At 47.9% G+C, this 22,721-nt stretch overlaps 1 protein-coding gene across 1 annotated transcript; it reads left to right on the top strand.

The window, feature by feature from the left end:
- The first annotated feature begins 3,353 nt into the window (after window positions 1–3,353).
- Window positions 3,354–22,389, top strand: Nup85 (nucleoporin 85). The gene is made up of 19 exons (XM_032913345.1): window positions 3,354–3,476; window positions 4,075–4,168; window positions 5,801–5,963; window positions 7,627–7,697; window positions 7,939–7,982; window positions 9,960–10,029; window positions 10,252–10,373; window positions 15,342–15,476; window positions 15,566–15,688; window positions 15,890–16,021; window positions 16,212–16,318; window positions 19,123–19,206; window positions 19,348–19,413; window positions 19,548–19,699; window positions 20,292–20,409; window positions 20,483–20,583; window positions 21,428–21,579; window positions 21,831–21,932; window positions 22,207–22,389. The coding sequence occupies exons 1-19, from the start codon at window positions 3,444–3,446 to the stop codon at window positions 22,306–22,308; spliced, it is 1,971 nt and encodes a 656-aa protein (XP_032769236.1). The 5' UTR covers window positions 3,354–3,443; the 3' UTR covers window positions 22,309–22,389.
- Window positions 22,390–22,721: the final 332 nt, after the last annotated feature.

Below are 22,721 nucleotides of genomic sequence, written 5' to 3'. Positions count from 1 at the left end.
GCCCCTTGGAAGGTGCAGAGGCCTCCTAGTTGTGCTTGAGAGTGAACCAGTCAAAGCGATACCTGCCCAGAGATGCCTGGGCCACACCTGTCTGTGCTGGTTGTGGCCCTGCTCACTTACGGAGGTTGGTCAGGTGGTTGCCCGTCTTGATGAGCTTCACCTCCTAGTCCAGGAAGTGGCTTCCCAAGAAGTCACAGAGGTGAGGGTCTGTGCGGGCAGAACCTGGGGTGCACAGATTCAAGAGGGCCTGGTTCAGGTTCTTCTCCAGGGCCAAGGCAGTTTTCATGGCCTCCTGGATTTTACCCCATTCATCTTTTATTTTTGGTTGTGAGCCTAGCTTTTAACGACTGAATCGTCTCTCCAGCCCATATCCCATTCATCTTGAGATGACTTCTGCACATTCTGTCACGCCATACACACCCCCAAACCCTCCCGCAACCCCCGTCATTCGTTCTGCAACTTGAGGAGACACTTGGAAGTGACCTACGCCCTCCAAAGCCACATCAACCTGATCAAAAAAGAAGCCCAGAGAGAGGTAGGTGTAGGAGGCCCGCAGGTGCAAGTTGACCAGGCGGTTCACCGCAGCTTCCACTTCGGTGGAATAATTCTGACGAATCTGAGAGCTCATGGCTGATCTGGAGTACAGGGCTAACCGCGAAGATGGTGCTGGCTGGTCCTAGGACCCAAAGGCAACAAGGATATGGTCCCGGAGGCTCCGACTGGAGGGATTTGTAAGGCAGCTGGAAGCTAATAAAGTGGGAGTCCCCAGGTCTGTTCCATCCAGTGTTGGACTGGAGAGATAACTCGGCGGTTAAGAGCACCAACTGCTGTTCCAGAGGTCCTGAGTTCAATTCCCAGCAACCACATGGTGGCTCACAACCACCTGTAATGGGGTCTGGTTTGTCTGAGGACAGTTACAGTGTGCTCATATACATAAAAGTAAGTCTTTTTAAAAACAACAACAGAACAGTGTTGAAGCAAGACACAGATCCACGGGGCCTCCCAGGTGCTGCTCTGGGCAGTGCCTTTCTATTCCCAGATTACTTATACATATATTGAACGAAAATAACTTGGAGTATGCTTCTGAAACGTGCATACAGGTCCACAAACAGATGTGTCCAGGCCTATAGGAACCAGAGGTCAACCTCGGGTGTCATTCCTCAGGTGTCATCTGCCTGTTTTTGTCTGTTGAGATAGGCTCTCTCACTGGACCTAGAACTCATCCTATGGCTATTCCTACTGGCCAGTGAGCCCCTGTCTGGGAAAAAAGGTGAGGGAATATCGAGCCTCAAGGGATGACTCAGAGATTGGGAACAGTGCTGCTCTTACAGAGGACTCAGGTTCACTTCTGTGCACCCGCATCAGAGAGTTCCCAAGTGCCTCTAATTCCAGTTCCAGGAGACCTGGTACCCTCTTCTTGTCTCTATGAGAATCAGGCAAGCATGGGGTGCACATACATATATATAGGTACTCAAGCAGACATAGAACATAAAAAGTAAATTTTTTTTGACTTGGGGGGCAGTGGCCCATTCCTTTAATCCCAGGGGCTAGGAAGGCAGAAGCAGTTCAGTTTCTGTGAGTTCTAGGCAAGCCCAGTCTGCATAGTGAACTCCAGGCCAGCCAGGGCTACACAGAGAAACCCTGACTCAAAAACAAAACAAAACAAAACAACAAAGTAAAAATTCAATTAACTTTACACAGCTTGCTTATATTTAACTTTTAGGGCTTTTTAAAAAAGATTTATTTATTATATATGAGTACACTCTCGCTGTCTTCAGACACACCAGAAGAGGGCATCAAATCTCATTACAGATGGTTGTGAGCCACCATGTGGTTGCTGGGATTTGAATTCAGGACCTCTGGAAGAGCAGTCAGTGCTCTTAACCACCGAGCCATCTCTCTAGCACCCCTTTTAGGGCTTTTTGAGACATAGTTTTGTTGGGCTCCAAGTCATGGCAATTTTCTGGCCTCAGCCTTTCAAATTCTTGAATTTCAAGGAGGTGTCAACATACTCTGCTGACAATTTTTATTTAATCCATCTGACTATTATTTTCTTAAAATAATTGTTGGGAGGTGGTGGTGCACACACCTTTAATCCTACTAGCACTCAGGAGGCTGAAGTAGTCAGCTCTCTGTGTGTCTCGAAAAACTAAAAACAGAATTGAATGCATTGAATCCCATTACAGATGGTTGTGAGCCCATGTGGTTGCTGGGAATTGAACTCAGGACCTCTGGAAGAGCAGTCAATGCTCTTAACCATTGAGCCATCTCTCTACCTCTTTACTTCTTTTTTTTTTTAATTAATTGTTTATTTAGCTCTGATCATATGTGGTAGATTTTGTTTAATTGTACAGTAAATTCCGTCTTTTAAAAATTATTGTATGTATACTGGTCTTTTGCCTGCATGCATATCTGCATGTCTGTGAACTACATGTGCGCCTCACATCCACAGAGGCCAGAAGAGGGCATCAGAGTGCCTGGGATTGTTCCATGTGTATGTGAGTGCTTTGAATTGATCCAGTTACCCGGGAAGAACAGCATATGTGCTTAACCACTGAGCCATCAGTCCAGCTCCCCAAATCATTGATTTCAGTGATTAGGACTTGAATAAAAATCTGACAGAAAGATTTTTCTTTATTTCCTTAATGCCTGGTGGGAGTTTGTTTTCCGAGGCTGGGTTTCACTTAGCCTCACATCAAGTGAGCTCAACCTTGCTACATAGCTAAAGCTGGTTCTGAACTCCGAATTTCTGTCTCTACTTCCCAAGTGCTGCAACTGCCGGTTTAAGCCACCGTGCCCTTCTTTCAAGTCATGTATGCCCAACAATTTAAGGTAGAGGAGGTTTAGAATAATCCTAAGGAAAGAAAAGTTGCCAGTACATAAAAGGTTCAAGTCCTGTTGTTTTGGGGTGTCAATGCCCGCGACCAATTCCAAAGTAAGCGCGTTATACTTGTCGGAGTAAGGAAAAGGGACTGAGAATACTTAATAACAGACCCTGAGGGAGGGATCCCAACTACCGCTAAGAGCTAAAATAGGATTACTGTGGCGGAGTAGCTCTGCAATCCCAAGAGATGCGCCAGCAAGGATCTGCGCACGCGCACGCCCTCCCAGCCACCTCCTCTCCCGCCATCTCCCGGGGCCTTCCTCTTGCCTAGTGTGGGACTGTCCATGGCGCCGCCTGATCTAGTGGGAACATTCCGTGAGGACCGGTGGCCCCTGGCGACGTTTTCCTGAGGTGTTGTCTAGGTTAGAATAGTAGGAGACGTGTGTAAAGCTGCAGAGGCCTGTGTTTGGCTGAGGAGAAGTGATCTGTTGCGTTGAGATGTGCAGGCGCTGCGGAAGCCGCCCTGATGGGGTCCTCTTTGGCAGCTGGCTGTGAGCGGGAGGCCTGAGCTGAGAACAGCAGCAACGCGGAGGGGTCCCTGCTGCGGGCGCACGGCACTATGGAGGAGCTCGACTGCGAGCCCGCAGTAACTGTAAGGACGCCCGGAGAGGCTTGCTTGTCTCACTGTGAGGGTTACGTTTCTTTGGTCACTTCAGGCTTGCCTCCGTACATGTGGGACGCATGTTTTTTCTCTGGACACAGTTGCCACCATCCAGAATGTCAGATCAACTGGGAACTAGGTTAGGGCGGTGGTGGTCCCTAGGCTTCGGGTCCTGTGAATACTGGCCGGGCCGCGGAGGCCCCACTGCATCATCCCTTGTTTCTCTAACCTTTCTGCTTCTCTACTTTCTCTCCTTGGGCGTTAGAATGAGCTTGGTGTAAGCTCCACATCGTCGCTCCAAGAGCTCAGTTGGCTTCTCCCTGTCCTCTAGTTCTGGCTCGAAGCGTAATAAGTGCGTAATTTATTCTCACGAGAGACTATAGACCACTTGTTTCTGTCGCTTTGTATTCTATTCCGCTTACATAGAAATATTTTAAGGTGTGTGTATATGTCTGGATATGTGCACAGAACCGTCGGATACCATCTAGGCTGCCTGCCTGAACTATGGTGTCCGCAATCAAACTTGGAAGTTGAATGAAAAGAAAGCCCTAACTAGGGCTAACAGCTCCTATGCCTTCTGTTTTATTAGTGGATTCCAGGTGTGAATTCCAAGAAGAAGCAAATGTGTTTTGACTGGGGCCCCGGGGAGATGCTCCTATGTGAAACTTCCTTCAACAAAACAGGTAGGTAGTTCTTGTTCACTTTTGTCTTGGTACATTTGTTGACTATCAGGGGCAGGAAACTGAAGTCATTTGGCAACATTTTTTTATGTTTGAAACTGTTTCTTTATATTTTGAGACAAGTTACCCCTATATAGTCCTAGTGGGCTTGTCTTTGTGCAAAATATGTGGGATTCGGTTTGAATTCTACGTCTTCCAACCTCGATGTCCAGAGGGCTGGGATTTGAGGTGTGTTGCACAACACAAAGTTTTTTTGTTTTTTGTTTTTTAATTCTGTCGTCTGTGCATGGGAGTTTTGTCTGCATGCCTATTGATGCACCACTTTGTGCTTGGTGCCTGCAGAGGCCAAAAGAGATCCCTGGACTCTAGGAACTAGAACTGTATATTTATGTGAGTTGCCATATGCGAGCTTGGCAGTAGAACCTAGGTCCTCTGGAAGAGCTGCCTGTGTACTTCTTGTTTGGTCGGCTTTGGTTTCTTGAGATGGCCTGGCTGTCCTGGAACTGGCTCTAGACCACGCTGGTTTTGAGCTCAGAAATTACTTGCCCTTTCTTCCTGAGTGTTAGGAATAAAAATATGAAATTTCAGCCAGTGGTCTTAGTCACCAAACCATCTCTTCAGCACCCTTCCTGTGATGGACCTTTAGACACGAGCCATATAGCTCAGCTATGGTGACGCACACCCACACACCTTTCATCCCAGTACTCCGCAGACAGAAGCAGGTGGATCTGTGAGTTCAAGGCCTGCCTGATAGACAGAATGAATTCTAGATCAGCCAGGGTTATTCAGAGAAACCTTGTCTTGAAAAACCAAAACCAAACAAACAAACAAACAACAAAAAGAAATGAGTCGGACTGTGTTGCCTGCCCCAGCTGAAGGCAAACTCTTGGGTTCAGGCAATGCTTGCAGTCATAGAATTTTTACTGTGCAGAATAGTTGACGGAGGATAGAGTGTTCCCGGCTGCCTGAGATACGATGCCGAACCCATTCTCAAAAAACCAAGGACGTAGGCTGTCGCTCAGTGATGGCATGAGCAGCATGGGCATGCCCAGGAGGCTTAGGGAGAAGGATTGCTTAGACTAGGACCCCATCTTCTCAGCTCTCCACTTGATGAAAAACAACTTCTTCTTCTTCTTCTTCTTTTTCTTCTTCTTCTTCTTCTTCTTCTTCTTCTTGATGAAAAACTTCTTCTTCTTATTTATTTATTTATTTATTTATTTATTTATTTATTTATTTATTATATATAAGTACACTGTAGCTGTCCTCAGACACACCAGAAGAAGGCATTAGATCCCATTACAGATGGTTGTGAGCCACCATTTGGTTGCTGGGAATTGAACTCAGGACCTCTGGAAGAGCAGTCAGTGCTCTTAACCACTGAGCCATCTCTCCAGCACCCCTCTTCTTCTCTTTTATCATAGACCTGGCTTGCTTGGTCTATTGCATGCACTAGTCTTCTCTTTCATTTTAATCCTCCTGTCTCATTCTTCCTCTTGCTGAGTGTGTAGACATGTGCCCCCCATGCTCAGCCAGTTTTTGTGACTAAAAAATTAGAAATGCTGCAGTGTTTTCTCTTTGGGGGAAAATGATAGATGTTAAATTAGTTTTTGTTTCTTTTTTCCTGTTTTGTTGCAGACAAATCAGAGAAGGTCCCGAGCTGCCCCTTTATTTATATCATAAGGAAAGATGTCGATGTTTACTCTCAAATTTTGAGAAAACTCTTCAACGAATCCCATGGAATCTTCGTTGGCCTGCAAAGACTTGAGGAAGAACTGTCCGGGAAATCCAGGAAAGCTCAGTGAGTGGTGGGTGCTGGAGCTCTAATGGAGTCGTGGTGAGAGGCACCCTTATCCTCCTGAGTGGTGGAGCGCCTTGGAGAGGGAGGATTCCTGGTCTCCAGGGTGGCTTCCCAGGATGTAGTTGTAGATTGGGGAAATGCTGTTAGAAGACTCGGTGGCTTGGTATATCAACTCTTCGCTGTGGAGTCCTACTTCATTTGTGTGTGTTCCTTGAACACCACCACCCACCAAAGTAAAAAGAATATAAATAACACGAAAGGAAGGCTAGTCCAAAGAAGCCCTTGATTCGATCTCATTCTCGGAAGAGTTAAAAATGAAGCCGGCAGATGTTCAAGAGCTACCGGGCAGCCTGGTCTGCACAGTCAGTTCCAGACCACCCAGAGCTCCATGAGCCAGACTCTGTCTCAAGACAAAAGCAATATATATAGGGGTCAGCAGATAAGGCAAATGGAAATAATCGCCTCTGAAGCTTATGTTTGTGACGAGGAATCAGAATTTGTTTTGCTTCCTTTGAGCGCCCAGCTGCTGAGCCACGTCACTGGGCCTGACCTCCAGGCTAGGATTTGTTTTCCTTTCCTATTTATTTATTCACTTATTTCTTCGGTGTGTCCTTTGCTTGAGCTCCGTAAGTAGATGAAGGTGAAGATGGGTCTCGCACACCCGGTGTGTGCTCTGCTGACTCAGCCTGTGTGTGTACAAATCCGTGTGTGCTCTGCTGACTCAGCCTGTGTGTGTACAAATCCGGGTGTGCTCTGCTGACTCAGCCTGTGTGTGTACAAATCCGTTGTATTCTTGAGTTTCTGGTCCTCTCGCCTCCACTTCTCAAGCTCGGGATCATGGACACGGCTGTCAGGTGTTCTTTCATCAGTGCTTGGGAGCATTGCGCTCCGGGCTCTGTGGGGCAGGCACTCGCAGTTGTGGAGGAGCAATGGAGAGCTGCATGCTGCCTTACTGCCTGTGGTTTGCTGGGTCTGCTCTCTTTTTTCTTTTTTTTTTGGGAGCTGGGGACCGAACCCAGGGCCTTGCGCTTGCTAGGCAAGTGCTCTATCACTGAGCTAAATCCCCAACCCCTGGGTTTGCTTTCTTACAGCATCCAGGACCCCCAACTAGGGGTGGCCCCTCCCATATCGATTACCAACTGAGAAAATATGCCACAGGCCTGACTACAACAGCAGTGCTTTCAGCCCGAGCCGTCCATGCAGACCAGGCGTGGTTTATGTTTAACTGTGTGTGTGTGTACACGTTGTGCAGGTACCTGTGGAAGCCAGAAGATGGCATTGGATCTCTTGGAACCAAAGTAGTTGTGAGCCACCTGATATGGGTGCTGAGAACTGAACTCTGGCCCTTTCCAACAGTACTACGCTCTCTTAAAATCATTGTGACAGATCTCTAGCCGTTTGTGTGTGTGTGTGTGTGTGTGTGTGTGTGTGTGTGTGTGTGTGTGTGTGTGTGTGTGTGTGAGTTTATATATACTGGAGGCCAGAGCACTTCACATCTCCTGAAACTGGAGTTGCAGGTTCATGTGAGTCACCTGATGTGGGGATTGGGAACCAAATCTGGTTGTTCCTACAAGAACAGTCTAGCTGTCTCCTTTCGATTCTTCTCTTTCTAGCATCAAGATATGGTCGATGTCATCTCCTATGTCATTTCATTTTTTTGTAGATTGGTTCGAGTGAGTAAAAATTACCGGTCAGTTATACGTGCCTGTATGGAAGAAATGCACCAGGTTGCAAGTAAGGACCCTGTGTATAATTGAAGTACATTGTCTGGTGCTGTTTGCCCCAGCGGCCTTTCAGGAGGCTGCTCTGCAGTGCGTAACAGGGCCTCGTTTTGATGTGTGATAGATGCATCAGCGTTCACATGGAAATGGGGGGGGGTGGGAGAAACAGCAGGAGCCATGAGGGGTCTGAGGGCACAGGAGGCGGGATACAGTCAGTTCATCTGATTGACCTAAGGTGTTTTGTATTCTGCTAGTTGCTGCTAAAGACCCAGCCAGTGGCCGGCAGTTCAGCAGTCAGGTAAGGGGTAGCTGCTCTCATTGTATTGGCAACATTGTGGTTTTTGTGTCCCTAGTGCCCAGGGTGGCTTTGTGGTCACTGTTACAGGACGCTCTCCTTTCGAGGTGGACCAGCAGCTCTTTGGGATCGCAAGTGTGGCTTGAAAGTTGGTCCTTCCCTTCAAGGTCTAGCCCGTGGGAACACAGGATCTACTTGATGAATACTGGGTTTTCATTTCCTGTGGAAAGATGAGTCCTAACACGTGGTGTTTGTGAGTTGTCATGTGAGATGGAGAACCAAGCTTTTAGGACTGCCGCTCAGTCTCATGAACTCGACATTTTGCTGAGCAGCAAGTGGTTATAATTGAGCAGGACTAGAAGTTGACATATATGACACTCTTTCCTTAGTAGGATCCCAGTGCTTTTCTAACTAATGATCAGGGGACAATACTCTGTCTCTGATAGGCACAGTGTGTTTTTCCCTTCGAACAAGGGCTGGTGATGACTGAACTGAAGGAGGGTGACGTGGGGATGTCCATCTTCCTAAAGGCAGGGTCCAGGTCTCCTTTATCTTAGTGGGAGCATCTTATAGCAGCCAGCCTTTGCTCTTTCAGTTTTTGCAGTGCCTGGTCTTGGCTCTAGTATCGTAGGTGTGCTAAGTATGTCCACTGTTGCTGGGCTAGAACCTCAGTCAATGTCTCCTGTTAAAAACATCTGTATTGCGTGTGTGTTTATTGAGTGTGTGTGTGCACAAGTGCACCTGTGCCTGCATTCTGTGTGGAGGCAGAAGACGGTGCTGAATGTCCGCTCTCACTCTGCTCATTCTCTTTGAACCTGGGGGTTGTGCTCCCTGCCTAGGCTGGACGCCAGCAAGCTTGGGGACCCTCCTTTCTCTGTTCCTTTGTAACTCAGGCCTCAGTGTGCTCAGGTCTCCAGCTTGTTACACGTGTGCTGCCACCCAAACTCTGCTTCTCGTGTCTGCACAGCAGATTCTCTTAACTACAGAGCCATCTCCTGCTGTCTGTTGTTGAGACAGGGTCTCAGTCTGTAGCCCACGCTGGCTGTGGCCTTGTGTTATCTTTCTGCTGTAGAAGCTTGAATGCTGGCTTTACAGTATAAGCTACCACACCTGGCCCTGGTCTCTGCTTTTGTTTTTCTTTTTTAAATTTAACTTTTCTTTTGTGGGTAGAGGTATTTTGCCTGCATGTCTGTGCATTGTGTTGTGCTGTTCTTGCAGAGGTCAGAAGCAGGTATCATGGAACAGATAGTTGTTGGAAATCAAACCAAGGCCTTTTGCCAGAGCAGCCGGGCAGCCAGTGCTCTTCACTGCCGAGATCTTTAGCATCTGGCTCAGCCTTTAATAGCCTCTTTCCTAAGCTTCAGTCCTTGGCATATGGACTGACTGACTGACCGACTGGCCTGTCTACCTAAAGTCCTGATCCCCTCCATTCCGAGTGCTGGGATTACAGGCCAGACAGGCATGGAGCCCTTGGTGCTCCTGTCTAGGTCTCCTGGGTGCCAGGTTTAAGGTGTGTGGGCCACTATCCTGGTTCTAACTTCCCAATTTTGTTTTACTTTTTTTATTGACAGACTTTCTCAAAATTATCTTTTCTTTTTACTCAAATGAGGCGCCTTCTTTTTTTTTTTTTTTTTTTTTTTTTTTTTTTTTTTTTGGAGCTGGGGACCGAACCCAGGGCCTTGCGCTTCCTAGGCAAGCGCTCTACCGCTGAGCTAAATCCCCAACCCCTTGAGGCGCCTTCTTAACCCACAATCCATCAAGAGCATCCGTGTGATATGCTAGTTTACTTTTCTAATTCACCTTAAAATAAAATCACCAGTGTTAGCATTCTGCAGGTTTTTATCTCCCTATCTGACATCCTCTGCTGGGCTGCCTGGTGGGAACTCCTGCTGTAGGAGCGCTGGTGACTGGGGGATGTTTCAGGTAAACTACATAGTGACTGGGGGATGTCTCAGGTAAGCTGGCCTCTTTTCTCCTTAGGTCTCCATTTTGTCAGCCATGGAGCTTATTTGGAACCTGTGTGAGATTCTTTTCATTGAAGTAGCTCCAGGTAACGCCAGTTTGTTTGTTTCATGTAGCCTGTTAGCCCAGGCTAGCTCTGTATAGCATCACAGAGTCCCTGCCATACTCTGTCCTTCTTAGTTGCAGGGAATAAACCCCTCTCCAGTCAGGGCTTCTGTTTTAAATTCATATCAACGTCTGTACTTTGGGTAGAGGGGAACATGCTGCAGATGAAGCTGGGATCTTTTGTGTGACATGAGTCTCTCCTCAGCTGGACCTCTCCTCCTCCATCTTCTTGACTGGGTTCGACTGCACGTGTGCGAGGTGGACAGTTTGTCAGCAGATGTCCTGGGCAGTGACCACCCAAGCAAGCATGAGAGCTTCTGGAACTTGGTGAGTGTGCGGGATTGCAGTCGGCTGACTGGGAGGACCTGCTCCAGCCGTGGCTCAGCTCTCTGAGTTTGTGATTGTAGAATAGGTTTTCCATCTTCCCTTCTCTGCTCCAGAGCAGTTAAAAACTAGTTTAGCATGGAGAGGAAGCTTGATAAACTCCTGAACAGGAGGCTTTGTTTGTAGATCTGAGGGAGAGAAGGTATGAAGATACTAAGTGGCTGAGGAGGCTGAGGAGAGGTGGGGTGCAGAAGAGCACAGTGGTCATTTTTGAGGTGGGAGAATACTGTCGGGCAACAGTTACCAACCTGTCAGATCCTTACATTACCACTCATGGACAGCAGCAAGGAAATGACTCCTGGCTGGAAGTCACCCCAGCATGAGCTGTGTGAAGGCTCGTGCATTAGGAAGGGTGAGGCGCGCTGACAAGGGGCTTGAGGGCATCGTAGTGAATGCCGGCATAGCATCTGGGAGAGCAGGATCTCCAGCACCTCAAGAGGAGAAGTATCCTGTTTGGTTTCTTCATTGGATTATTTTGTTGAATTTATACATTTTAATTCATGGCTTCTTTGTGTAGGCTTATCTGCCCTACCAGGCTGCCCTGGAACCCACAGAGGTCCACCCGCCTCTGCCTCCTAACTGCTGGGATTAAAAGCGTGGCCACCACCGCCCCATTTTTCTTCCTCCTTGAGACAGGGTATCTCTGTGTAGCCCTGGCTGTCCTGTTACTAGCTTTGGTTTGCTTTTTGAGACAAGGTCTCTCTATGTAGCCCTGCTGGCCTGGAGCTCATTTCTAATCCAGGCTGCCTCACCTCCTGAATGCTGGGATTATTTATGTGCAGACTGCGTCTGCTTTCTCGTTAGCCTTGACACGGGGTCTTGGTGTGCAGATCTTCGTTACCTCGTATTTCAGAGGCAGTATAGCGACTCTCAGAACATAGGATGGTCAGGTACTGGAGGTAGAGTTTAGTAGGAGAGTACTTGACCAGCATGCACTGGTCCCTATGCCCACCACCACAAAAGGAACACAGTTGGCAGGGAGGGTGTGAGAGAAAGGTGGGCAGGTGGGTGATCTGGTGAAAGAGGACTGGTATGTGCTGACTAGGTCATGGAGATAGGAGTCTGGAATTCAAGGAGGGAAGTCTACCAGAAGGGGAAATTTGGGGGATTTGAGTACATACAATCAGGTGATGTGTGTGACTATAAGTGTTTTGTATATTTTACATAAATTCACAGTATAATCAGTTCATTGTTTATGGGCATTAGAGCTGCCCTGAACCAAACTGCTAAACCCTGAAGCATTGCTCATAGTCGGGTTCCACTAAGCCTCTGGTCACCTTGTGTTTGGGGTGCTTATGCATGGTGAGAAAGCTTTCCTCTGTTACCGAGCTTCATCCCCAGACCCTCAGCACAGTATTATCAACTGGGGAGATGGCACACGTATTAATGGTTGCAGTTATTTGGTGGTTGAAGTTGGAGTAGCACTTGAACTCAGGGTCAGAGACAGCTTGGGCAATATTGTGAGATCAAGTCTCAGCCAGCACTGTACATACCAACCTTTGGGGGTTTTTTTGTTTGTTTGTTTGTTTTTCTTTTTTTTTTTTTTTTTCAGAGCTGGGGACTGAACCCAGGGCCTTGCCCTTGCTAGGCAAGCGCTCTACCACTGAGCTAAATCCCCAACCCTGTTTGTTTGTTTTTTTTTTTTTTTTTTTTTTGTTCAACCCTGTTTGTTTGTTTTTTTAAGATTTATTTATTTTATGTATATGAGTGCACTGTAGCTGTCTTCAGACACACCAGAAGGGGGCATCGGATCCCATTACAGATGGTTGTGAGCCACCATGTGGTTGCTGGGATTTGAACTCAGAACCTCTGGAAGAGCAGACAGTGCTCTTAACCACTGAGCCATCTCTCCAGTGCGCCCCCCCCCCTTTATTGTAAAGATTAATCAGTTTCAGATTATGGTAGCACTCACCTTTAGTCCCAGCTCACCTTTAGAACTCAAGAGTGAGACCGATCTCTGAGTTCAAGGCCAGCTTGTTCTACAGAGAGTTCCAGGATAGTCAGGGATATACAGAGAAACCCTGTCTCAACAAAGCAGCCAATCAGTCAATAAAAGATTAATGTGCTTTCAGTCATGGGTGTATATGTTATGCACGCGAACCATGTGTGTGCTTGGTGACTGCGTGGGCCAAAGAGGCTATCTGAGCCTGGAAAATTCGGGCTGTAGGTAACTGAACTGCCGTGTAGGTGCTGAATCTCGGTCCTCTGCAAGGACAGAGAGCACACTTAACTACTGAGTCTACTTTTTGTTGTTCATTTGTTTTTTTGCTCTTTTGAGACGGGAACTCAGATGGCCTTGACTGCCATTGAGCCAGGCATGAGCTTGAATGTCTGATCTTTCTGCTTACAAGCATTTGCCACTCTTTGAGTTTAGTGTGATGCTGGGGATGACCAGGCCCTGGTGGGCATATCTAGGCTCATAGCATTGTGTGGTGTATGTTTCTGCGTACAGGAGGCCCCTGTGTGGGCCTGTGTTCACTTGTTTGTTTGCTTGTGTGAGTTTCTGATGTTTTGAGAGAAAGTCTCACACCGTGTTAGCCCTCATGGAATTGTTCTTCCTTCTCAGATAGTAGGATTACACATGGAAGCCACCCTGTTTGGCTCTCAGTAGGTTGTGTTGTGTGTGTGTGTGTGTGTTTCTGATGTTTTGTGTGTGTGTGTGTGTGTGTGTGAAACTGTGCTCCACACCTGTGTTTTCTGGGCAAACATATATGAACAGACTCATGGCAATTGTTCTTCAGCTTCTCAGATAGTAGGATTACACATGGAAGCCACCCTGTTTGGCTCTCAGTAGGGGTGTGTGTGTGTGTGTGTGTGTGTGTGTGTGTGTGTGTGTGTGTGTGTGTGTGTGTGTGTGTGTGTGAGAAGGTGGACTGTGCTGCCACTGCGCTGTATTTCTGGGCAAACATATATGAACAGATCCCGTCCCCCACTGTGGGGCTCAAAGCCTAATCTTACATACTTACAAAACACCTAGATATTTCTATGAGTTTTACTCTTCACATTCCTGAGTGGACCTGCATGGCAGTGCCCGACTACTGACTCCTGTTTGCCCCTTGCTGTGCTGACCGCTGTGTGCCCCACACTGACAGGTCTGTACAGGATAGAACTTGTATAGAACTCAGGTCCTTGCTTGCAAAATGTGAGCTTTTCTGACTGGGTCATCTCCCAGCCCTGGTTTCTTCTTTTCCACTGAAAAGGTTTGTGGCAGTTTTATACATGTTTGTGATGAAGTTTGGGGTTGCACGTACTGCTCAGCGATCAAGAGCACGCACTGGCTGCTCTCACAAAGGACGAAGTTCAGTTGGTCACTACCTGTGTTGTGTGTTTATAAGTTTAGTTCCTCTGTCCTCTGCAGGTACCTGTACTTGTGCACATACCCCAAACCCCATCTACATACATACATACATACATACATACAGATACTTTAAGGAAAAAAATAGTGGTTTTGAAACAGGGTTTCTCTGCATAGCCTTGGCTATTCTGGAGCTCACTCTGTAGACAAGGCTGGCCTGGAATTTATGGAGATCCCCTTGCGTCTGCCTCCCAAGTGCTCGGATTAAAGGCACGCACCACCATGCCCAGCTAAAAAATGTTTTTAAATAGTGAATTTTATTAATTTTCTTTTTCTTTATTTGCTTTTGTGATAGGGTTTTTCCATGTAGTGCTGGCTGTTTAGAACTCGTTCTGTAGAGCAGGCTGGCCTCTCTTCTGTAAGAGCTGTCTGCTTCTGTCTGTTGAGTTTGGAAGTTAAAGGCGAGCACCACCACCTGGCTTGAGTTGTAGTCATTTTCCTTGTCCTTTCCCTCTCACCCTCTTTCTCTCCCACTGAAGCCCTTCCTCCTGAGGTGTCTCCCTCCTGCCTTCCCATTTTTGTGTCTGCCCCTGATTTTCATTAGGGCAGCTTGCGTGAGTGGCAGGGGTATTGACTGGAGTGTGGGAATTTCGCAGTGGCTGTACAACCGAGGGAAGTGACCTCCTATTTAGTGTCTGGTTTTCAGTGTGGACATGTGCTTTAAAGTCTTCTGTGTTTTTCATACGTGATTTGCAAGTATTTTCTCATTTTCTTATAGATAACACTTGACAGTAACGAGATAATCCAACTGTCTTAGGGTTTCTTCTTCCTCTTTTGTTGTTGTTTTGTTTTATGTCAGGTGTTATCTGGCTGTCCTGCTCTGGAGACCAGACTGGCCTCAAACTTAGAGAGATCCATCTTCCTCTGTCTTCCTAGTGCTGGGATTTAAAGGCCCACCAATGCTCAGCTTTAATCAGTGTTTCTATTGCTGTGATAAACACCATGACCAAAGCAAGGTCAGGAGGAAATGGCTTATTTGGCTTACATTTCAGCATAGTTGTTTATCATTGAAAGAAGTCAGAAGGGGTTGGGGATTTAGCTCAGTGGTAGGGCGCTTGCCTAGGAAGCGCAAGGCCCTGGGTTCGGTCCCCAGCTCCGAAATAAAAGAACCAAAAAAAAAAAAAAAAAGAAAGAAAGAAGTCAGAGCGAGAATCTGGAGACAGGAGCTGATGCAGAGGCCATGGACGGCGCTGCCTCTTGCTTGCTCCTCATGGTTTGCTCACCCTGCTTTCTGAGAGAACTCAGGACCACCAGCCTAGGGATGGCACCACCCACAATGTGCTGGGCCCTTTCCGTCAGTCACTGATTAAGAAAATGCTCTCTACGGGCTTGCGTGCAGCCTGATCTTATTGAGACTTTTTTTAGTTGAGGTTCCTGCCTCTCTGATTGACTATAGGCTATGCCGAGCTGACCTAAAACCAGCCAGCATAGGGTCTCATGGAGAGTTGGTGCCAGAAGGGAGGAGTTTTTGTTGACTTAGGGTCAGGCAGCCTGGAGAACTCAGCATTTTTAGTGTTGAGCCTTCTGCTAAACAGATGTCGCACATCTCTTTGCAGGTGACCGTCTTGGTGCTTCAGGGCCGGCTGGATGAGGCCCGACAAATGCTGTCCAAAGAAGCTGATGCCAGCCCCTCTTCTGCAGGCATGTGCCGCGTCCTTGGGGATCTGATGAGGACAATGCCCATTCTCAGTGTATGTGGGAGCTGCTTGGTCTTGAGAGGTAGGGATCGGCGCATGTAGGTCTGGGTAGCTTAGAGTCTCACAGCCAGTCTCTCCCTCAGCCTGGCAACACTCAGACGCTGACAGAGTTGGAGCTGAAGTGGCAGCACTGGCGTGAGGAGTGTGAACGACACTTGCAAGACAACACATTTGCAGCCAACCCCCATCTGGAGTCTCTCTGCAAGGTGTGGGACAGGTCAGGTCGGGGATGGGGACCTGCCTTGGGACCCAGGCATTGAAAAGCTGGCTGCTCCTTGGAGAGGGCTATTAAGTCACTTGGCTGTGGAAGAGGGAACTTTGTACTTCTCTAACTGAGACCCATGGCCTAGATGACTCATAGGAAATCTTCCCTATGAGGACAGAGCTCAGAGAATGTCTCTCTCCAGATCATGCTGGGGGATGAGGCCACCTTGTTGGAGCAGAAGGAGCTTATGAGCAACTGGTACCATTTCTTAGTGACTCGGCTGCTGTATTCTAACCCCACAGTGAAGCCCACTGACCTGCACTTGTACGCCCAGGTGAGTGACAGTGAGTGGGACTTCCTGGCTCTCTAGTTCTCAGTGTGGTCTCCATGTAATGGGGAGGCCTGTCTACTCCAATCCTTTGGGAAAGAGCTCCTCTCTAGACTCCCCACAGCAGTCTGGCCCTTCCCTTCCCGCTCAAGTCTCTGCTTCCACTTGGAGACTGACTAGGTGTTCCCTTCCACAGTCCAGCCTGGACATGTTTCTTGGAGGTGAGAGCAGTCCAGAACCACTGGACAACATCTTGATGGCTGCCTTTGAGTTCGACATTCACCAAGTGATCAAGGAGTGCAGGTAGGACACGCCTGATTATAACTTCTTTTTGACGTGGTCTCGCTATGTACCTCTGACTGTCCTGGAACTTTCTGTGTAGTTCAGGCTGACCTGAACTGCTTGCTTCTTTCTGCCTCCTGTGTTGGGAGTAAAGGCACGCACACCACACCGGCTCCTTTGCACTGTTTTCAGGGGTCTGGTTGAGCCATTGAACACAGCAGCCTTCCACTCCCTTCTGCATGGGGCGTCCTATGCTCTTCTTTCACCTTCTTCCTGGTTTCTTTTTTTTGTTTTTTTTTTTTTTCTTTTTTTTTTCGGGCTGGGGACACTGTGTGTGTGTGTGTGTGTGTGTGTGTGTGTGTGTGTTCCTGTGTTTGTATGTGTGTGTGTGGGCTGGTTTTACACTGTGTGTGTGTGTGTGTGTGTGTGTGTGTGTGTGTGTGTGTGTGTGTGTGTGGTGGTGGGGTTGTGTGTGCATACCCTGCCCTGTGTCTGTGCAGGGTTACAGCGCCTTGTGAAACCTCAGCTTTGGCTCCTTCACATTGACTTCTCGGGCCAGAGCTTGATGTCTCTCCCAGGCTCACGTGTTGGCTACATGGCTCTAGGATCCCTTTGTCCATTCCTCAGGGCCCTGTGGGAGGGAGGCAGCCGCAGCTCCCCCTGGCCTATTTCCTGGTGTGGTCCCGCTTACAGAGCAAGTGTCCTTAGGCACCAACCATCTCCCTGGCCTGTTTTGTTCTTTGGGGCTAGCTTAGTGTTGACTACGTAGGCCAGGCTGGCCTTGAAATTTCAAAAAAGTCTCCGAGGATTACAGGTAGGGAGTACCTACCTGCCTTTTCACCTGTGTTTCTGTAGGTCTGCTGGTTTGTACTTTTTGTCAAATAGAAACTTACTTTCTTCACAGTTTTAGAGGCTAGAAGTCTAAGGGGAAGCTGCGAGGTTGTTGTGTGATGGCTGTGCCCTGCTTTAGTGACAACTCATTGTTGGTTTTATGAGACAGTCTCTCTTTCTTTGCTTAGCTGTAAAGCCAGGCAGGCCAAGCAATGCTGCCTCAGCCCTCAAGTGCTAAGCGCTATGATTACAGGTCTTAGCCAGAGGGGAGGAAGGCCCTGCCTCAGATGGCGGAAAGGGAGAGGCGGCAGGACAGAGCCTATTAAGCTCCTTTGTAAAATGAGGGAGGAATTATTCTCACCCCCCAAAGCCCTGTCTGTCTATTACTGTCCTCAGAGCCAGTTAGGACTGCCCAGGCCTCCTGCTTGACCATGTGCAAACAGATAGTGGCTTCTTCTGAGGAGTTGGGTTTCACTGGAGTATGAAAGCTGCCTTATTTATTCTTGTTTCCGTTTCATGGATATCAAACTAGCATTGCAGGAAGTGACATTGATAGGAAATAGCAAGGCTTGGTAGCTCATGTTTACAATAATCCTAGCACCTGGAAGGCTGAGGAGTGAAGGATCAGGAGCTCAAAGGCCAGCCTCTACTACATCAAAAGTTCAAGGATAGCCTGGGCTGTATGAGACCCTATCTTAAAAAAAAAGGGGTTGGGGATTTAGCTCAGTGGTAGGCGCTTGCCTGGAAGCGCAAGGCCCTGGGTTGGTCTAGCTCCAAAAAAAAAAAAAAAAAAAAAAAAAAAAGGAAAGGAAAAAGAAAATGTATACAGGATATGAGAGCTCATTTAGCAGGAAACGGTGTTTGACACCAAGCCTGAAAAGTTTGGTTACCAGAGAGTACATGGAGGAAAGAGAGTTGACTTGGCCTCCCATGTGTGCTGTGCTCTTGGTGTGTACTTGCGTGCACGTGCACTCAGACACACAGATCATGTCTAAAACTGTGTGAACTTAGTGGTAGGCAGCGGCCGAGCTCACATCCACTTCAGAGGAGAGCGCCTCCTCCAGCATCTCAGTCTTAGCGAGTCCAGCTGTCAAACTGTCATCTCCACAAGCTGTGGATCGGCAGCCCTCTCCCCGAGCATGGTCATCGCAGTGACCCTTAACTGAAGTAGGGAGTGTCCTTCCTGGCTGGTGGAGTAGTTCATCCAACTAGGGAAGTGGAGATAGGAGGATCAGAAGTTCAAGTCCAACCTTGGCTACATAGGGAGTTTGATCCGTGATTACCTGGAACCCTGCCTCTGAAAACCAAGACTGTGCTAGCTGAGGTGTCACGTGCCTTCAGTCCTAGCACTTGGGAAGCAGAGGCAGGGGATCTCTGGGAATTCTCAGTCAAGGCAGGGACAAATGAGAAATCTCCCAAGAGTCTCCCTATGTGGGATTAAAGCTTCTGGCTATTTGTGTTGTATTGCGAACTGTATTGCAGCCTGCTGAGACCAGAGGAAACTGGAGTGGTAGCAGATAGCCCAGCTTAGTGCTAAGTTCCCTGACTGGATTTCCCTCCTGCTACCATGTGGGTTTTCTGAGGGGTATCATTGTGGTTGAGGCAGAAGTTGTGCTTGACACATAATTAAGGTTAGCCTTGAACTCTTGATCTTCTTGCCTCTACTTTCAAGGAATCAGGATTACCTATGTGCTACACTTGGCTTTATTGTTGTGTGTGTGTGCACGTGTGTGTTCGTGCGTGTGCGTGCGTGTGTGTGTGTGTGCGTGCGTGCGTGCGTGCGTGTGTGTGTGCGTGCGTGTGTGTGTGTGTGTATGTGTGTGGTTCTGTTATCTGGGTGCTGGGGATCAGACTCAGGTCTTCATGTTTGCCCTCAGCCCTTTCTCTGTTCAACTCTTCTGCAAGCATAGGCTCCGTGGGTTTCCTCGTCTGTCATGTGTTGCTGACTTCTGTCCCTTCCCCTGACCATTTTGCCTTGGTGTCTGGATTTGCAGCATTGCCCTGAGCAACTGGTGGTTCGTAGCTCACCTCACAGACCTTTTGGATCACTGCAGACTCCTCCAGTCACACAATCTCTAGTAAGTTGGCCAAATGCACTGACTCTTTCTCACATCACCAGGCCTTTGAGGGGCAGCAGAGGAGCAGGAGCAGGTAGGTTACTGAGCCACAAAATGGGCAGGCTTGCAGTTGGGTTGTTTTGTTTTTTGTTTTTTTTCCAGTTTTGGTTCTAACATGAGAGAATTCCTCCTTCTGGAATATGCCTCAGGACTGTTTGCTCATCACAGGTAGGAAGGCCCCACAAACAGTACTGACCTTGTGGATGCCAGGAAGCTTCTGTTCTACCTTGTTTCTGAGGGCTCAGACGGGTCAGGACAACAGCCCGTGTGGCCTCTCAACATGTGTGTTCCTCCCACCTTAGCCTGTGGCAGCTGGGGGTGGATTACTTTGACTACTGCCCGGAGCTGGGCCGAGTTTCCTTGGAGCTGCACATTGAGCGGATTCCTCTCAACACAGAGCAGAAAGCTTTGAAAGTGCTGAGGATTTGTGAGCAGCGGCAGATGACTGAACAAGGTGATGAGACGCTTCCCCAGCCTGTCTCCTGGGCTGTCAGGGCGTCCCTGCGCATGTGACACTGGAGAGATGGTGTCAGGAGGAAGCAGCAGGAATAGGTGTCAGCAGCTTTCTACCCATCCCATCCTCCCACTGCTGCTGACTGAGAATCACTCACACACTTAAACCATTCTTGGAAGCCCATGGTACTCAGGATGTAAAAAAAGGAAGATAAGAATCTGTGGTCTCGGGGTTGGGGATTTAGCTCAGTGGTAAAGCGCTTGCCTAGGAAGCGCAAGGCCCTGGGTTCGGTCCCCAGCTCCGAAAAAAAGAACCAAAAAAAAAAAAAGAATCTGTGGTCTCAGGACAGATAACTGTGGGACTATTAATGTGGAGGAAAACCAGGACTTTTTTTGCCACCCAAACACACACTCAGAAAGCAGCCTAGTGAGTGGGTCATTTGTGGTGTGGGCAAAGGAAAGACTAAACTGAAGTTTCTGGTTTCCTCCCTTAGCTGTCTAGTCAGTACTCTAGATTGTAGGAAGGCCAAGCCTGTCTCCACAGAGGGATTCTAAATTGCAAGCTTTTACCTTTTGTCTCTTCTCCTGCAAAGTTGGAAGCATCTGTAAGATCTTGGCCATGAAGGCTGTTCGCAATAATCGCTTGGGCTCAGCCCTCTCCTGGAGCATCCGCGCCAAAGATGCTGCCTTCGCCACACTCGTGTCCGACAGGTAGGAAGCTTTGTGGTTGGTAGTTGAGCAGGGCCTACCATGGCTGTCGTAACCTTTGGGTTGGGCCCTGCAGATTCCTCCGGGATTACTGTGAAAGAGGCTGCTTTTCTGACTTGGATCTCATTGACAATCTGGGGCCAGCCATGATGCTCAGTGACCGACTGACATTTCTGGGTGAGTCTCTGTATTCTTTCCCCTAGGTACACCAGAGTGGGTGCTTGGGGACATGGAAGACAGCTAGCCTCTGCATGTGTTAGCCTTTGCAGAATTTGATAACATTTTATTTTCCAGTAATTCCAAAGTTAGGGAAATGAAGACGTAGCATGAGAAAATGATACATTTTATATACACTTTCATACTCATTTTTGTTTTAAAGACAGGGTCACACTGTGTACATCTGGCTGACCGACCAGCCTAGCCTTTAACACAGAGAAGTCTGTTTGCCTTTCTCCCCAAGGCTGGGACTATGGGCCTGGGAGAGTTTGGCATGGTTTCCATGTCCTGTGTCCCACCACATTTCCACCAGAGTTTCTCATTGCTTGTGCGAGTGGAAGTGGGCTGCAGGAAGAGATTAATGTCTCCCTCAATCTCCTATACTTCACTAGGATGCATGGAGTATTTTAATCTTTTTAAATTTGTTTTGTGTATGTGTTCACCACGTATAGGCCTGGTGTTTGCAGAAGCCAGAAGAGGGTCCCATGGGACTGGAGTCAGTCAGTTGTGAGCTGGCATGTGGGTGTCGGGCATTGGATTCAGGGCTTTTGTTCAAGAACAGTTAGTATGATTAACAGAACCATCTTTCCAGCACTTTGTCTCTTACAGTCTACTGCCCTACGGATACTTCCCCAGATTTGGTGCTCATAAAGATCTGTCCTTGAATCCTACATTTATCTGTAAACTTGAGACTGTTCCAGAAACATTTACCATGTGGATAGAGTTCTAGTTTAAAGCCACGAGAGCTTTGCTAAGTATCAGGTAAGTGGAGTGAATTCTCAGGCGAGCTCATTCCGCTCAACAGGAAAGTACCGGGAGTTCCACAGACTGTACGGGGAGAAGCGCTTTGGTGATGCTGCTTCTCTTCTGCTGTCCCTCATGACCTCTCAGATTGCACCCCGTTCTTTCTGGATGACTCTGCTCACAGATGCCCTTCCTCTTTTGGAACAGAAGCAGGTAAGACTTCATCGCCTTTGGTCTTCCTCAGCTTGGCTCTGTAGCCATACAGAAGCTCATCTATGCCTCCTAAGTAGTACTGTGTGCTGTCCATGTCCAGGATCAGTACGATGCCATCTACCAAGTGTTCAGCCTCACTGGAGGGATGGTTGTCAGACTAGGAGCCACAGCCCAGGGCTCTGTATCCAGATATTTCTTCCCAAAGACTTTGGACCCAGGCCTAGACGTAACAGCCTCTTTCCCCTCCCTAGGTGATTTTTTCAGCAGAGCAGACCTATGAGCTGATGCGATGCCTGGAAGACTTGGCCTCCAGAAGGCCGGAGTGCAGTGAGCCTGACGCCCAGCGACTGCAGGTCATTCTAACTCCTGGGGATGATTCCGTGTAAAGTGGGAAGAGATTTCTGTCAAGGCTTCTTCCACGATCCTGTGATCCTGAAACATTACCCTCTTACAGATTCAGTCCCTTTTAGTTATTAACCTGTTTTGAAACACCGACTTTTAGGAACAAGTCATCCCACTTCAGAGCCAGACTTAGTATACTAGACTGGTCTTAGTCTGAACCTGTCATTGCTCTGTGCTCTCTGGAACGCTGCCTGTTGGCCCTCACACTGCTTTTCTTCCCTTTAGGATGACGACATAGAGACCACCAAGGTGGAGATGCTGAGACTAGCTCTTGCCCGGAATCTTGCTCGGGCAATTATAAGGGAAGGCTCACTGGAGGGTTCCTGAGAGAAGCTGAGGACAGCTGCAGTGTAGTAACTTTGTATGGCAATGTAAATAGATTTTAAAATAAATTGTTTTGCAAATATATGACCAGTCATCAATCCGACCAAGGTGGTTTTTTAATTGTCTATCCTGAACCTGGTGGTAAACATTTTGGTTTTTTTTTTTTTTTCTTTTTTTTTTTGAATTGTCTTCCTAGGCACCTCTAACCACTGAGCTAAAAACCCCTAAACATTTGTTTTTGAGATGAGATTTCCACACCACCTCACAGGCTGGCCATGTTCAAGCAGCGTGTTCCCACTCTTGGCTTATGAGTGGATTGATAGAGAATGGTCCTACTCCATCTCATCAGAGAAGCCAGAGACCCACAGGACTGGTGCAAGGGGAATAATCCTGCCCAAATGGTGTTAGCAGCTGTT

Source organism: Rattus rattus, chromosome 9 (assembly GCF_011064425.1).
Source record: "Rattus rattus isolate New Zealand chromosome 9, Rrattus_CSIRO_v1, whole genome shotgun sequence".
In the NCBI taxonomy this organism is placed as follows: domain Eukaryota; kingdom Metazoa; phylum Chordata; class Mammalia; order Rodentia; family Muridae; genus Rattus; species Rattus rattus.
The sequence above is the reverse complement of the archived record's forward strand: the minus strand, read 5'-3'. Positions and strand labels throughout refer to the sequence as shown.